This window comes from Silurus meridionalis, chromosome 4, assembly GCF_014805685.1.
Source record: "Silurus meridionalis isolate SWU-2019-XX chromosome 4, ASM1480568v1, whole genome shotgun sequence".
NCBI lineage: Eukaryota > Metazoa > Chordata > Actinopteri > Siluriformes > Siluridae > Silurus > Silurus meridionalis.
The window spans coordinates 18,773,962-18,787,506 of record NC_060887.1 but is presented as its reverse complement, the minus strand read 5'-3'; the positions used below and the strand labels follow the sequence as shown (position 1 = coordinate 18,787,506).

Sequence of the window (13,545 nt, the reverse complement as noted above, 5' to 3'; positions counted from 1 at the left end):
ATATAATTGTTTTAAAATTCAGCAATCATAGACATTAAAGCTAACACTTTTATGAAAAGTTTTAGATTGGGAGTGCTCTCTCTCTCTCTCATATATACTGTATATTATATATATATATATATATATATATATATATATATATATATATATATATATATATATATATATATATATATATATATATAAATATATATATATAGTGTAAAATTAGGGCTGGCGTTGGGCATGGATCACCTGTTTATCCTCATTTTAGTAGCAACCTCTAACTGATAAAACATGCTGATAATATTTCACATATCCCAAAACCTCCATCATGACTTTATTCATTTGACCAATCTCAAAATGACAAAAAATTACAAAAAGCCATTGAAAATGAACTAAGAACACAGAACAATATATTTAAAATCAAGCAATGTTCAATCGTAAGTCATTTTGTAAACAGGCATATACAGTGTGTAGCAGGCAACGCAGAAAGGTACAAAACTAAAGAACTTACAACAAACTTGATGCAGGTTGGAGCACAGTGCTACTGGTAAAAATAGATAAACTGCATCTCTGCATCAATGGCATTGATTCTCTGCACTGTAATCATTCTTCCAGTACCGTGAGTCAGGCAGTGTTTTAAACAGGCCAAAGTGTTGTAACGTGCAATCAACCTTTAAGATAGCGCTGTGTGAAATCATGCCTGCATCTCAGTGTTGGAGAAAGGATGTTTATACAGTACAACCACAAGCTATTATACAACTTATCTCCGAAGCCATTTATCACCAACTTGTACTGATTGGAGAAACTTGACACCCTCATCATCTTGAAAACAAATGGCTCTAAAAGGACCAAATCTGCAGAAAATGTCACAGTCAGAGATTACACTGTATTTGCTATTCTATGGAATATAATTATGTTTGATGAATGTCTCCACATGAAGGTATAATTACATGGCCTAAGAGTTTCATTCACTCTTTAGGATATACAAAGCACCAGTAGGTGGCACTCCCTGATTTTACACAATTAAGTCCCTGAATTCTCAGCTCCGAGTACATCAGAACACACTGAGAAACAAAATATTCTATTAAAATTAACCAATAATAGTCTACAAATGTTTATTTTTTTAATGCTAAATACATTGCATTTGCAACCACACTTTTTTTTTTTTTTTTTTTTTTTAAGAAAATCATTAAAAAGACTCCCAATTCTATACCTATAATGCTATAAAATGTCAAAATACATCCACCTGCAGTATCTAAACAGTAAATATAATATCGGTAAACGTTTAAAAACCTTATGTTCTGTAATGCCATACAAATTTGAAATCCTTGGTTTGTGCTGCACCATTTAAAATAATCCCAGTAAGGCACCACATAACTAGTTGCTGCCTAAGAAGGTCCTCCTTCTTGTTTTAAAAAAAAAAAAAAAGAACTTTAATAAAAGCATGAGTGGAGATATGAGCTGGACGGTTCTGGTGGCAGTACATAAACTGCTACTTAAAGTAGTGCTGGTTCTGCTGCTTCCTCCAGGTGGTGGATGACGTAGTAGTCATGGACGTACATAAGAACAGCTATTGGCTGGCCAATTATGAGAGAAAGCCACACTGCAGCATTTCCGTAGTTACCCCTGAGAAACCTGCCCACAAACCATGCCAATGGCAGCTGCAATAGAGACATTTCTACAGTTTAAAAATAGAGCACATATGCTATGGAAAAAGTATACTGTCTTTGCAAGTCACTTCAATAAAAAATTCTATAAGTAACAGTTATATTATAAGCATGATAAGTTAATAAATTTAGATAATATTTTACCTGAGCCATCATGCCCATGAATGCCCACAGTCTGAACATCCTCAGAGGAACACTGACCAGATACTACACACACACACACACACACACACACACACACACACACACACACACACAATTGTGTATTTAGCCAGAATCACACAAACATGGCAATACATGTTCCAGTGCTAAATCAAACCAATCCAGATTACAGCTGATCTGTTACCCTACAAGTTCTCTGGAAGTTCTCAAACACGCCACAGAAGGTGACTTTCTGAAAAGGCCTGGGCGTTCTCTGCGGTATCTGGATGCACCTGTAGCCCTTTGTTCTGTCTGTTTCTTTCAGGCTGAGCACTTATCGCAGAGTGCACCTGGGTGATATGGTGTTGCTTTACATTGCTCCTTGTCCACAAAACTATGCTCTCACCTTCACTTGTACTGAAAAATGTTTCAAAGCAGCCTCAACACTAATCCTCAGGCTTCCTTATAATATGATACAATTTCAATTAAATATCTGACAATTCTACTGAATCTGTGATGGAACTATACAATTTAAATGTATAGGTTTTCGATTCACAAGGCAAAGACTCAATATTAAATAGTACAACTGAATCTCAAATGACACCATACTGTCACTATTTCATTAAGTAGCTTTAAATAGAGAGGTCACCAATTCTGTTCAGAATCTGTAGATGAAGACAATGAAGAGATCCTATTATACGTATCAATGTTTTGGGCCAAATCACCTGCTAGCCTGTTTACACATCAGTTAAAAAAGAGAAATGATTTTTTTCTCACCAGTTGTCAGTCCTTGATAATCATCAATTTATAATGAATCCTAATGGATATAATTGATTTATCAATTATAACTGATAATCAGTTAACTATTGTTGCACTGACTTCTTTTCAAATCGATGCAGTGATCCATATCGCCTGATCATTACACCTCAGACTCCACAATACTTTATAGAGCAGATAGCCCTACAATACGCCTTCCACGGATCAAAGATCCGATCTGATCCGATCCGAAGAACGATTACAAACTCACTTTTAATTAGTCCGTAGTCTATTTTTGCGTTACCGTTTCTTAGATTTAACATGGCTGTTAAACTTAAGCTATGGATTTTAAATTGGTTTTAAATTCCAACAACGTACTTACTGTATAATTTTTGTTTTTAGTCGCCCAATATCTTTTTGTCATTTCTGTGGTCTGAATGCCAGATGAATTAGTTTCAGCTTAGATTTTACTGCTTAAGAACATTCATTAAGTTGTTTGCATGCATGTTATCTTGTACGAGTTTTTCATTTGAAAAGAAATTGACTTTTTTTTCAGTATTTAAAGAATGCTTGATTCATGTACACCTCACCTCATGAAAAAAGGCTGAGGCGAAGAATACCGCTGATTGGCTCACTAACTTGCTGGCCCCTTTTCTCAGCAAGGGCTTGTAGAAATGTCTTTGGAAAGAAAGAAAAACAGACTAATTATATATATATGAATATGAGAGAGAGAGAGAGAGAGAGAGAGAGAGAGAATAAACAGTCACTCAACACAGTAAATAAGCATGCATAATGTGCCAGAAGGATCACATTATAGTGTCTCTTCATTACATTCTCGATACGCTTCACTGTGCTGTATTTTATCCAGCTAACTCTTCAGCTGTCTTTGCTTCTTTGAAAAGCTTACCGAAGGCACCACTTATGGACAGGGATGTTCCAGTTTTGCCAGAAGTAAGTTATACTTTCCGCGTTCCTGAAAAGTAAATGAGCAACATCTAAAGAAATTACGTCAAAGTGCAAATCTGTATGCCATCATGACTATGTGAACATATTATCTGCTTGGAATCAAATCAGTAATTTTCAAATCAGTAAAACAAGTCCATCGAAACAAGAACAGAAAATAATCTACTTAATTGTACATCTTTTGTATTGACTAATCAATTGACATACCACCAGTCTCTGTAAAATTCTCGATCGCCAAACCTCAGAAGCTCAGCCACGAAATTCATGGATGAGTGGAAAAACGAATAAAAGAATATCAACCACAGAAAGTGGTTGGGGACCTGATATTCAAAGAAAAAAAAAAATAGCAAAATGGTTTTGCATTCTGTGTTTGTTAAGTCATATTAAGATTTATTTTGTCAAATGTATTTTTTTTTTAGCTGAAAAGAAACAGCTTCAAAAGTATATTCAACAGCTCCACATGCTACTTACAGCTAGCCTGAGCAGGCGCTCAATCATCCTAGAGAAATCCATTTCCTGTGAAGAAAAGACAGTTTTAATCCACATCCCTATATGGTGTTGCTAAACAGAGAACAGGGAACACTGGAATCAATATAATACCTGCAATGGCTTCATTGAACTTTGTATGATTGGTACCATCCACTGAAGAACAACAAAAAAGTGCACAAAGTTATAAATTCCCAGGAGAAATTATGATCAAAAATGTTTCCCCTAATGATGGCAAAATAATATGGCATACCTGCTGTGTTAAGCCAACTAACAGCTGAGTGAGCAGCAACTGTAAAACAGATGGTTACATTTGCGATATAAGTTATATATTTCTTGTACATTTTAAAGATAGCAGAGAAGTAAAACTGACGACACTTACCATCTCGAACAACCTCCTGAGCAGAAATCCCATACGTACAGATTTGCAACGAGGAAAATTTAGCTCGTAGCACAGTGTGGGAGCAAATAAGAAATAATACAAATCTGGTAGATGAAGAAAAATTGGTACAATGTTACTTTTACTTTAATCAGAATACTGTAGCATCCTTAACCTCATTTTCCTATTTGTCTCAAAGCATATGATTCACCTACTGCTGTAAGTTATGCTGTATTTAAACAGGCAAGCTATGAATTTATAAGACTGTGATGTCCCGAGAGTTCATTCGTTCATAACTCTCCAGTCTCCTTCTAATAAAATTTACATTAAAAAAACCAACAAAGCTGCATCACTCACCTTTCACAGAGAGGTTTCCAGGGTAAGACACGTACATTTCTCTACTGGTAAATGGTTGCGATGGACCTACAATCAAAGAATGAATGGAGGGATAGAAGTTAATTTTTCACTATAACCAGCTTTAAGTAATGCGGGCAGCACTGATTTAATGGTAATATGCTACTGCTATTAATATTACCGTCGTTAGTACCTGATACTGCTGTAGGAATTTTAGGGAATAATTCAAGAAAACAAACAAACAAACAAACAAGTTAATTGGAAAATCTATAAACCCATGTTTCAACTTGTAATTCTGAGTGTTATGTTTCATGACGTTTATTGAATAGTATAAATCGCATTTTGAATTTTTCTTCAAAATATATTTTCTTTGTAGGACCAAAAGACAAGTCCTGAAAAATCTGGGTTACAGGTATATTCTCACAAGAATCAAAAGCTCATTCAATACATGATAGTGGGACAAAGATGTGTGCACAAAATAAATATGAAAAAGTTAAACACAACTGTCCAGAAACCCACAAACTATTGCTATTTTTTTACCCAGTTAACTATTACATAAAAAGAGTTCAATATCTTTTTGTGACAAATAACCATAGCTGCTGTATCACATGACCTCATGCATTCTCCTGAAACAGCAAGTCCAAATGTTTAACATTATTTACTAAATACTGAGCAATTAAAAATATGAAATGGGTGAATATGGTGAGTCATGGCTGCACATGCTCTCTTGCTCAGTGTACTTGCTACAGTGACACCGTATGCATAGAGAACATCTATCAAGACCCATTTTCACCCACAAGTTGGCCGAGTTGCTATCGGCAAAAGAAACGACATAGTGGCTCATTATTTATACAACAGCTCTTAATTGCACTAAAGACATCCCAGTAAATCAGTAATTCAAATGCAGGTACCACACTTTGCTACAGTCAGATAAGTATTTAATAAACATTCATAATGGCCAAGACTAAAACTTGCGATCTCACAGGCCCCTGTTGTGTATTACTTTCATCACTAAAACAGTAGCAGCCTTGTGTGAAATTTTCTTCCCAATACATTTGGATTTCCTGAGTGTCTGTGTGATATGAAGAGTAAAACAAAAAATGCAAATTAACTGATTTGAATGGAGGAAACTATTCAGTGAACGTGATCAGTATGGAAGAACGGCAGGTTGATTCTCCTTGCCTAGAGGATAGTGAGTGTACTCACATGACAGTGATCTGGACAGGCTGCGAGCCTTCGCCTGCATCCTTTCCCTGCACCACCTGTTCACGTCCTTATATGAGTAGAGCTTTAGAAACAGGATAGTGTAGACGGCCAGCACGAAGGCACCGCCAACTGAACAAAGCCAAGAGTAGAAGAGCGAATAAGGAAAGGAAAATTTCGAGAAAATACATACAGCAAAAATGTCAAAAATTTAAGGCCAACTGTTACTATGGTAACCAAATGCAAATCAAATGCAACATTTTTTAATGGCGCCACTAGGCTAGGATCCTCAATTCCAAATGCATTGCATGTAGACAATGCATAACTCAATAAGAAGCACAAGCCAATAAGCAACCTGATGACACAGTCCTGGCACTGCAGACGAGTGTGTAGGCCACCACAGCTTTATCAATAGCAGCCATATGCCGGGTGGAAATGGCCCATGTAGGGACTCTCGGGTTCTGCTCTAATGCCAGTAGCAGCCCCAGTGGCCTCACCGCTGACCTTACTGTCTCATACTTGAGGGTGGAGTGTGGCCCAAACCCAACAGATGGAGTGCCTTTGGCACCTCCCATTGTGCTAACAGATGAGGTAGAATAGTGGTGCCAGAAAAAAGCTTTACACCAGGGGAAATAAGGCAATATGTTTCCCAAAAGATACTAGACAAGCTATGAGAAGTCTTGATAGCTTTATGAGAGCACTATAAACCTAACATAAATCAATGCTATACAGGATATAGATGTTTAAAGCTGATTAGTCTGTATGATGGTGCTTTAATCTTTTAATTACAATTTGGAGTTTCCCAGGCAGCTGGATAAGTAGCAGTGGCTAGATTTTACTGATGCTGATCACTTATCAAACAATGTCACATTTTTGAGGATGTATTGGAGAGAAAAGTCCTTTTGGATTTCTCACCTGGGGTTACAGAGGGCAGTGAGAGTACAGTGGCCACTGGAAAGCACAAGATTACTGTCAGATTGATGATGTGAATAACCAATCCAATCAGCTCAGTGAAAGCTGCCTGAATAAAAAAACAAACAAAAAACCCAAATGGAAGTTAATTCATTCACATAGTATTTTGAGAACTGTGTAATCTGTATAGCCTTACTTCTGTAATGGTCTTGGATTGAAAATAGGAAACTTACGGTGGCTAATTTCCTCTCTGTGTACAGCGCCACAAGTATGAACAAATTTGAAGCTGAAAGAAGACACATTATTAATCACTGCAATCACACACATACAAAAAATGTTACAATCCCAATTATTACAGGTTGCTCTTATTAACTCACAGGCGTCTATTCCATGCTCTGTAAATAGCTATCCTATCAGTTTAATATCAATAACTGAATAATACGCTGGACATCTAAAGAGTTGATATGATATAAGGAAATGTATTTATATAATACAATAATTCACACATTTCTTCAGAAGCTCTGCCAGCTTTGTGATCGCCCAATTCAGTCATTTAATCCTTAAGAGTAAATAATGCATTTTTCACCCATTAACAATCTGCAATCTTGGATTAATCTTAAAAAAAAAAAAAAAAAAACATTCTTGTCATTTCTGCAACTGCGTGAGCTGATCCATATACACGCACAGATAAGCACAGAGGGGTTTTAGACTCTAAGGAGCTAAGACTAAAGACAAAAATGCATAACATTTACAGTACTTTCCAAAAAAAGAAAAGAAAATGAAGCAGCAGACAACCGTTAATTAATTATAAATGCACAAAGTGATTTAATATGCATCTGACATACAGCGGCGCTCAGCGGCAAATGAGCTTTTTAGTATGTCACCAATCAAAACAGGGTCAACCTTTTGCCCTCTGAATTAACCCTGTGACAGGCATGATACACACACACACACACACACACACACACACACACACCTCAAGCACAGTAAAGCATCACAGTGATGGAGATAAAAGTGTGATTAAGATAAGCCAGAAAAAACACACCTTTCATCCAGTAACAGAACTACTTCTTTAGAAACAGATTACTGAAACAGAATAATTTATTTTGGAAGGGGAAAAAAAAAATCCAAAATACTGATAGCACAATACATGCTGTTGGCATGTTCTTGAACAAAGATTTAAATAAAAATAAATAAATAAATAAAAGGGGGATGTTTTTCTCTCTCTGTGAAGCCAGCGTGCAATCACTGCCTTGTAGATATTTTTGGTGAGCATGTTCATTAAAACTGCAGCTTGCATTAATTATGGCTCTCACAATAACACTAAAGTGATTCGTGTCCATTTCTGTCAACTTTTCAGCAAATAAATATGTGCATCAACTGTTTTTTGGATTAATTGGCTCCTATTTTTAAAAACAAAAAATAAGCATGCTTTACTGAAGTGCAAAATAAACATACCAATCACCAGGCATGCAGCAGGCCAGCTATATGGGTTCTTCAGGAACAATGACACGATTTGAATGGGGTCCACTAGTACACCATACCTTAAAACAATATAAAGTCATTACAAAGGTAAAAAATGATTGGAATGCATGTATTAACTCGGACTAATTTATATTGATACATTCTCCGTCTCAAACAACCTTCTGATACGATACAGTTTCTCCACTTCTCTCTAAACATAGAAACTAATACATGCCCTGTCTACCTGTCTCACCTGCACATCTGCTCTAACTGTGCCTCATAAATGTTTGTTTTGCATGTGAAAGTGTTTGCATGGCTGTGACTAGAGCTGGCAGCTGGAACGTAACTGCTTGCCTACAGTAGAGTACAACATGATTGTAACATATGGTGCCCTCAGCATGGGGCTCAGCAGTCCCACTGAGTCAGAGCTGGTCCTGTGCATGCACCCAGCAACCTAAACATCTCGACTATTCCACTCATTATAGTTAATAGTTAGATGGGGTCTTAGACATATGGTACCTACAACAAGTGTTCTTTATTTCAAACCGGCCTCTAGCACCGAGCCAGATACCAAAGACCAATTTCTTATGCAATCTAGGCCAGGATGAAACGTCTACAAACCTGAGAAGGTTTTCCAAGAACAGACGTGCATTGCTCAAGGTCTGTAACACAAGAAAACAGAGTGACACAGAAACTACGAGAATGGTGTGCTATAATTAATCCTAGCATTAATAGCTAATATTGTTGAAATATTATTGATTATTGAAATAGTAATCGTTACCAGTCATTCATTTTGAAGTCAATCTATATTTGTTTTTTTAACAAAAGGAGCAATCTATGGAGCAGTGATGCCGTACAGCCTGAACAATACAAAAAGCCATCCATGTCTCTGTAGCAACCTTGTAAACCCATGAAGGCAGAATGAAAGGTGTAAATGTATCCATCTCATTTTGAAAAAAATGAGAATGAAGAAGCTAACCTCAGTCTGGGTTCATGAAGAGGAGCTGTTTCAGGAAATCTATTCTTAGGTGCCACTTGGCACTAACTGTGTCCCCCAAACACACTGCAGAACAATGATTCATCGAGTGCCAAGTGAGTGTCATGCCACATACTTCAGCAAGATCACTTGTTTCTAAGCTACTTTAAATGCATTCAGGAATGAGAATGCACAAGAATTACCAATGCGATGGGTTTTAACGATCACAGTGTTAGAGAAGAATCTTTCAGGACTTCTCCCGTCATGATCAACGTCTTTATATTACACACCGTCACAAGCAGCATGTTACATTAATGTCCATTAGGGGTTTAACATGTACCGAACACAATCCTTTTTTATGTGTGGAACATAGTTCTGAGTTCCCTCGGCAACGTAAGTGGTAGACTGCAAGTTTATCATCATTACTATAATAAATGTATACGTTAATTTATATTTACTATACTCTATCTCTCTATGCTGCTGTAAAATGTAAATATTTCCCTTTGAGAGAAATAGTCCTCTATTTATATACATAGCTCTATATACATATACACTATATGGCCAATGCTTTGCTGACCGTCAGATTTATATGTGCTAACTGAACATCCCATTCCAGATTTAGTCTCCTTTTCCTTTTATAATCATCTCCACTCTTCTGGGAAAGCTTACCACTAAATTCTGGGGCATGACTGTGGGGAGTTGCAATTCAGACACACACTCACTGGGGCATTCTTTTTTATACTAGAACAAATTTAGGCCTTTTTCAGTGAAGGGGGAAAAAACCCTGTAATGCTGCAGGATTCAAAGACATTCTAGACAACTGTGTGCTTCAAACTTTGTGGAAAAAGGTTTGGAGAAGCACCACATATGATGGTCAGGTGTCTACATACCTTTAGCCATATAGTCTTGCACTGTCAGAAAGAGATTTCTCAAACAGCTTCTATGTTCATTATTCCTTCTTTTGAAGGCTTGGTATCTCATTGTCAACGTTTTTAGTATCTCAATGTCAAAACCTTCCATTTCTCAATGTCAAAGTTCTTGTCAGCATCTCAAGACTGTGCACGGTAATGATCAACAACATTGACCTAAAGCAAACTCTGCACAATTTATGTGATAAGAGACCTGTTTCTTTTACAGTATGACCTCCTAATGCCCAATGGACTGTGTTCAAAGTTTAATACCCGACTTCAACAAGCCTTAACTCATGTGTAAGAATTAAGCAACACTGATGACTGTAAGTGATTTGACGCACTTATAAAAGGGAAAAAAGGAGACAGTCTTTTTTTGTGTGTGCATGTGAGAGGGGAAACAACGGATCAGACTCACCAGCATGACAACACACCAGTTGAGAATGCCTCTGTAATTTTTGAAACTGCTTGCAGAGCTCAACATTGACTCTTGCAACCTGTGGCAACTGTGACGACAGAAATGAAGCAATCGATTTAATCATGCAGTTAAACCTGTTTTGAAAATGTGGACAAATATTATCTATGGGGCACACTGCCATTTCTCTTGATAAGTAGAATCCAGGCAGCAGTAATCAATGTCATGTATTGTGGTGTGTTTGATCTGAAACAGCATGGTGCAAAGACACAAAAACCATTGCTCTGAGACAGGGCATTGGTGACAAATTAACTTTTTATTATTGCCTCTTCAAGAGATATAAGTGGACTGACAAGTGCTTTATTATCGTCACACCCAAATGATCTTAAGCATGGGGTTTAAATTGTGCATATCACCACCACACATGAAGCAGACGTTACATGTACTGTAGGGAAAAGAAACATTCCCAATACACCTCCCTCACCTCAGGTTATCATTGCGACTATCCTTCTGCTTCTCCTCAGCTGAAACCCGGGTGTGTGTCTCCTGGCACTTGTGTTTGGTTTTAATCCATGCCAAACTGCTGGGATCAGTTGAGCTCGCGCCATTCGTACGTTTCAGGAGCTCACCCTTGGCGCTGGTGATGGTCGCGCGCCTTCTGCTGCGAGCAACCGGACGGAAGTCGTTCTCGTCCCCCATGTGCACGGTTAAAGCACAGGACAGGGAAAGCCCTTGCGATATTTCACTCGCTAGAAGAAATCAAGCGCATGCAAAAAGTCACGTCCACTCCTATCCATCATGCCTCAAACAAACCTCTTTTCCTAAAAGAACGGGGGATAGTTTCTACCAATTACAGCGCGTGCTCCAGTTTCAACAGGTTGTATGAGTTTATTTCACCACGTCACAACTTCCCGTGCTCGAGCTGAACTTTTCCCTGGACGTATTTCCGCACTTTAGAAACCTTGAAGCGCAGTCAAGAGCTACTTCCTGTCTCGAACCGATAAAAGGGGGAAAAAAAACCAGAAAAAGTTACTAGCCGATTGACGCTGTAAAATAATCTTGAGCAGTGTTTTGGATATTATCTGGTGACGTGATGTTTGTTCATTTATTCTTACATAGTATTTATTACGTAGTGAGGGTGAGTGTAGTGGGCGTGGCCATGAGTTTATTTGCCTGGCCGTAAGTCTTGTGTTCTTTGTATGGGATTTTATACACACCTGCCATTTTATTACAAATGGCAGACATGTTGAACACGATCCATGCCTTTCAGACTGAGTGGTGTTTTTAAATAAATAAGAAAAAAAATAAACACACACACGGATTACATGAAGAGACAGGAGGATTTTAGGCAGTTTACCTTCATAGTAGATCTGTGGTTAGTTTTTTCAAGATGTTTGGAACAACCTACCTGCTGAGTTACAAAAACTAGAAAAAGTGTGTAGGTTTGCCTAGATCAGGGGTCACCAACCTTTTTGAAACCGAGAGCTACTTCTCGGGTACCGATTAATGTGAAGGGCTACTAGTTTGATACACACAGTTTTCAGTTTGATCTGAAATAACAAATTTGCTCAATTTAACTTTAATTATATGTTATTATTAATAATTAATGATATTCATCATGTGAAGACACTGGTCATGTTAATGATTTCTCATAATAAGTATCAACAATGATTTAACAAAGTAGGAAACAGCTTTTTTTTTTTTTAGAAAAGGCTCGCGGGCGACTCGTGGTCCTTGCGGGCTACCTGGTGCCCGCGGGCACCATGTTGGTGACCCCTGGTCTAGAAGAATTTATGCTGTTTCGCTGACAAAAGCTGGTCACACAAAATATAGATTTAATTGGATTTCTCTTCTACTTTCCAATTTGTTGACTGATAAAAATAAACTATTGACACTTCTATTTTTAAAAAGATTTGTAATTTACAGCATTTTTTTTCCACACCTGCCTAAAATTGTGCACAAGTACTAGTGTGTGTGTGTGTGTGTGTGTGTGTGTGTGTGTGTGTACACACTTTTTTTTTTTTTCCTTTTTTTTATATCTGTCAGAAATCTAGCTTGAGATGTAAGAGTGTATATGTTTTCTTATCAAGCACTGATAGCCTTTTTAATGTCAGGGCATCTGAAACTTAGACAGCCTTTATTTGTCACACATACTTCACCGCACAGCACAGTGAAATATCCCAGCTTGTTAGGAATTTGGGGTCAGCCAGGCCAGGAACCAGCACCCTTGGAATAGATAGGGTTAAGGGCTTTGCCCAAGGGCCAAAACAGTGGGTACTGACACTAGAATTCTGACATCCTGATCAGTAAACCATAGCCACTACCCCAAACCATAGTTTTATAAAATTTTAGGGTAGGGTAGTATGAACAAAAAAGTGTATATGACTGTACAATCTGTACACCTACAGTCTTGCACAACCATCACTACAACCAGCAATGATGATTAACAAACCACCCACCCACATGCTTTTTCCGCACACATATGCCACACATTAAAATAGACAAAAATACATTAATTTCTATGCAGTTCTCATGCCCTCTGTTTGCCTTTCTGCCTGGACTGTCAAATAGAGGAGTTGGGCTCTGTGGGGTGGAGACGGATCTGTTGGTTTGTAAGGTATGGACCTGGCTGTGAGAGTGTCCTTGGAGCTGTAATGAAGTCTGGAATCTGAAATCAGTCACTCCAGCACAGTGGAAAGAACCTCAGAGCTTTATCTTGCAAGTGTGCCACTTTTACTCAGAATCATTACAGAGCGAAAGCTAGTCTATCTCAGTTGCAATCCAAGCAGACTGATAGACAGTTCACTGGTGGCATCCAGTGTCAGCACTTTTTGCCGTTGAGCCAAGGACTCAGCTCCTAATTTTCCTGTTTCTGCTTTCACTTTTTTCTGTTGCTCTGTTGCCATAAAAGTGATAGCAGGCTACACCACTTTAAT

At 37.8% G+C, this 13,545-nt stretch overlaps 1 protein-coding gene across 1 annotated transcript; it reads right to left on the bottom strand.

The window, feature by feature from the left end:
* Positions 1-288: 288 nt before the first annotated feature.
* On the bottom strand, positions 289-11,722 carry dgat1b (diacylglycerol O-acyltransferase 1b). The gene is made up of 17 exons (XM_046847063.1): positions 11,094-11,722; positions 10,613-10,700; positions 8,932-8,972; positions 8,305-8,390; positions 7,080-7,132; positions 6,850-6,955; positions 5,938-6,066; positions 4,735-4,800; positions 4,381-4,484; positions 4,252-4,290; positions 4,113-4,154; positions 3,984-4,028; positions 3,720-3,832; positions 3,457-3,522; positions 3,140-3,227; positions 1,797-1,859; positions 289-1,646 (listed from the first exon to the last, which is right to left on the bottom strand). Exons 1-17 carry the CDS (start codon positions 11,306-11,308, stop codon positions 1,482-1,484), a joined length of 1,509 nt encoding a protein of 502 aa, XP_046703019.1. The 5' UTR covers positions 11,309-11,722; the 3' UTR covers positions 289-1,481.
* Between the last annotated feature and the right edge of the window lie 1,823 nt (positions 11,723-13,545).

Coding starts and splice junctions, on each gene's coding strand:
- dgat1b (XM_046847063.1), bottom strand. CDS start 11,308: ATGGGGGACGAGAACGACTTCCGTCCGGTTGCTCGCAGCAGAAGGCGC. Junction 6,956..7,079: donor CAGAGAGGAAATTAGCCACC/GTAAGTTTCCTA, acceptor TTTTTTATTCAG/GCAGCTTTCACTGAGCTGAT. Junction 4,155..4,251: donor TAGTTGGCTTAACACAGCAG/GTATGCCATATT, acceptor GTTGTTCTTCAG/TGGATGGTACCAATCATACA.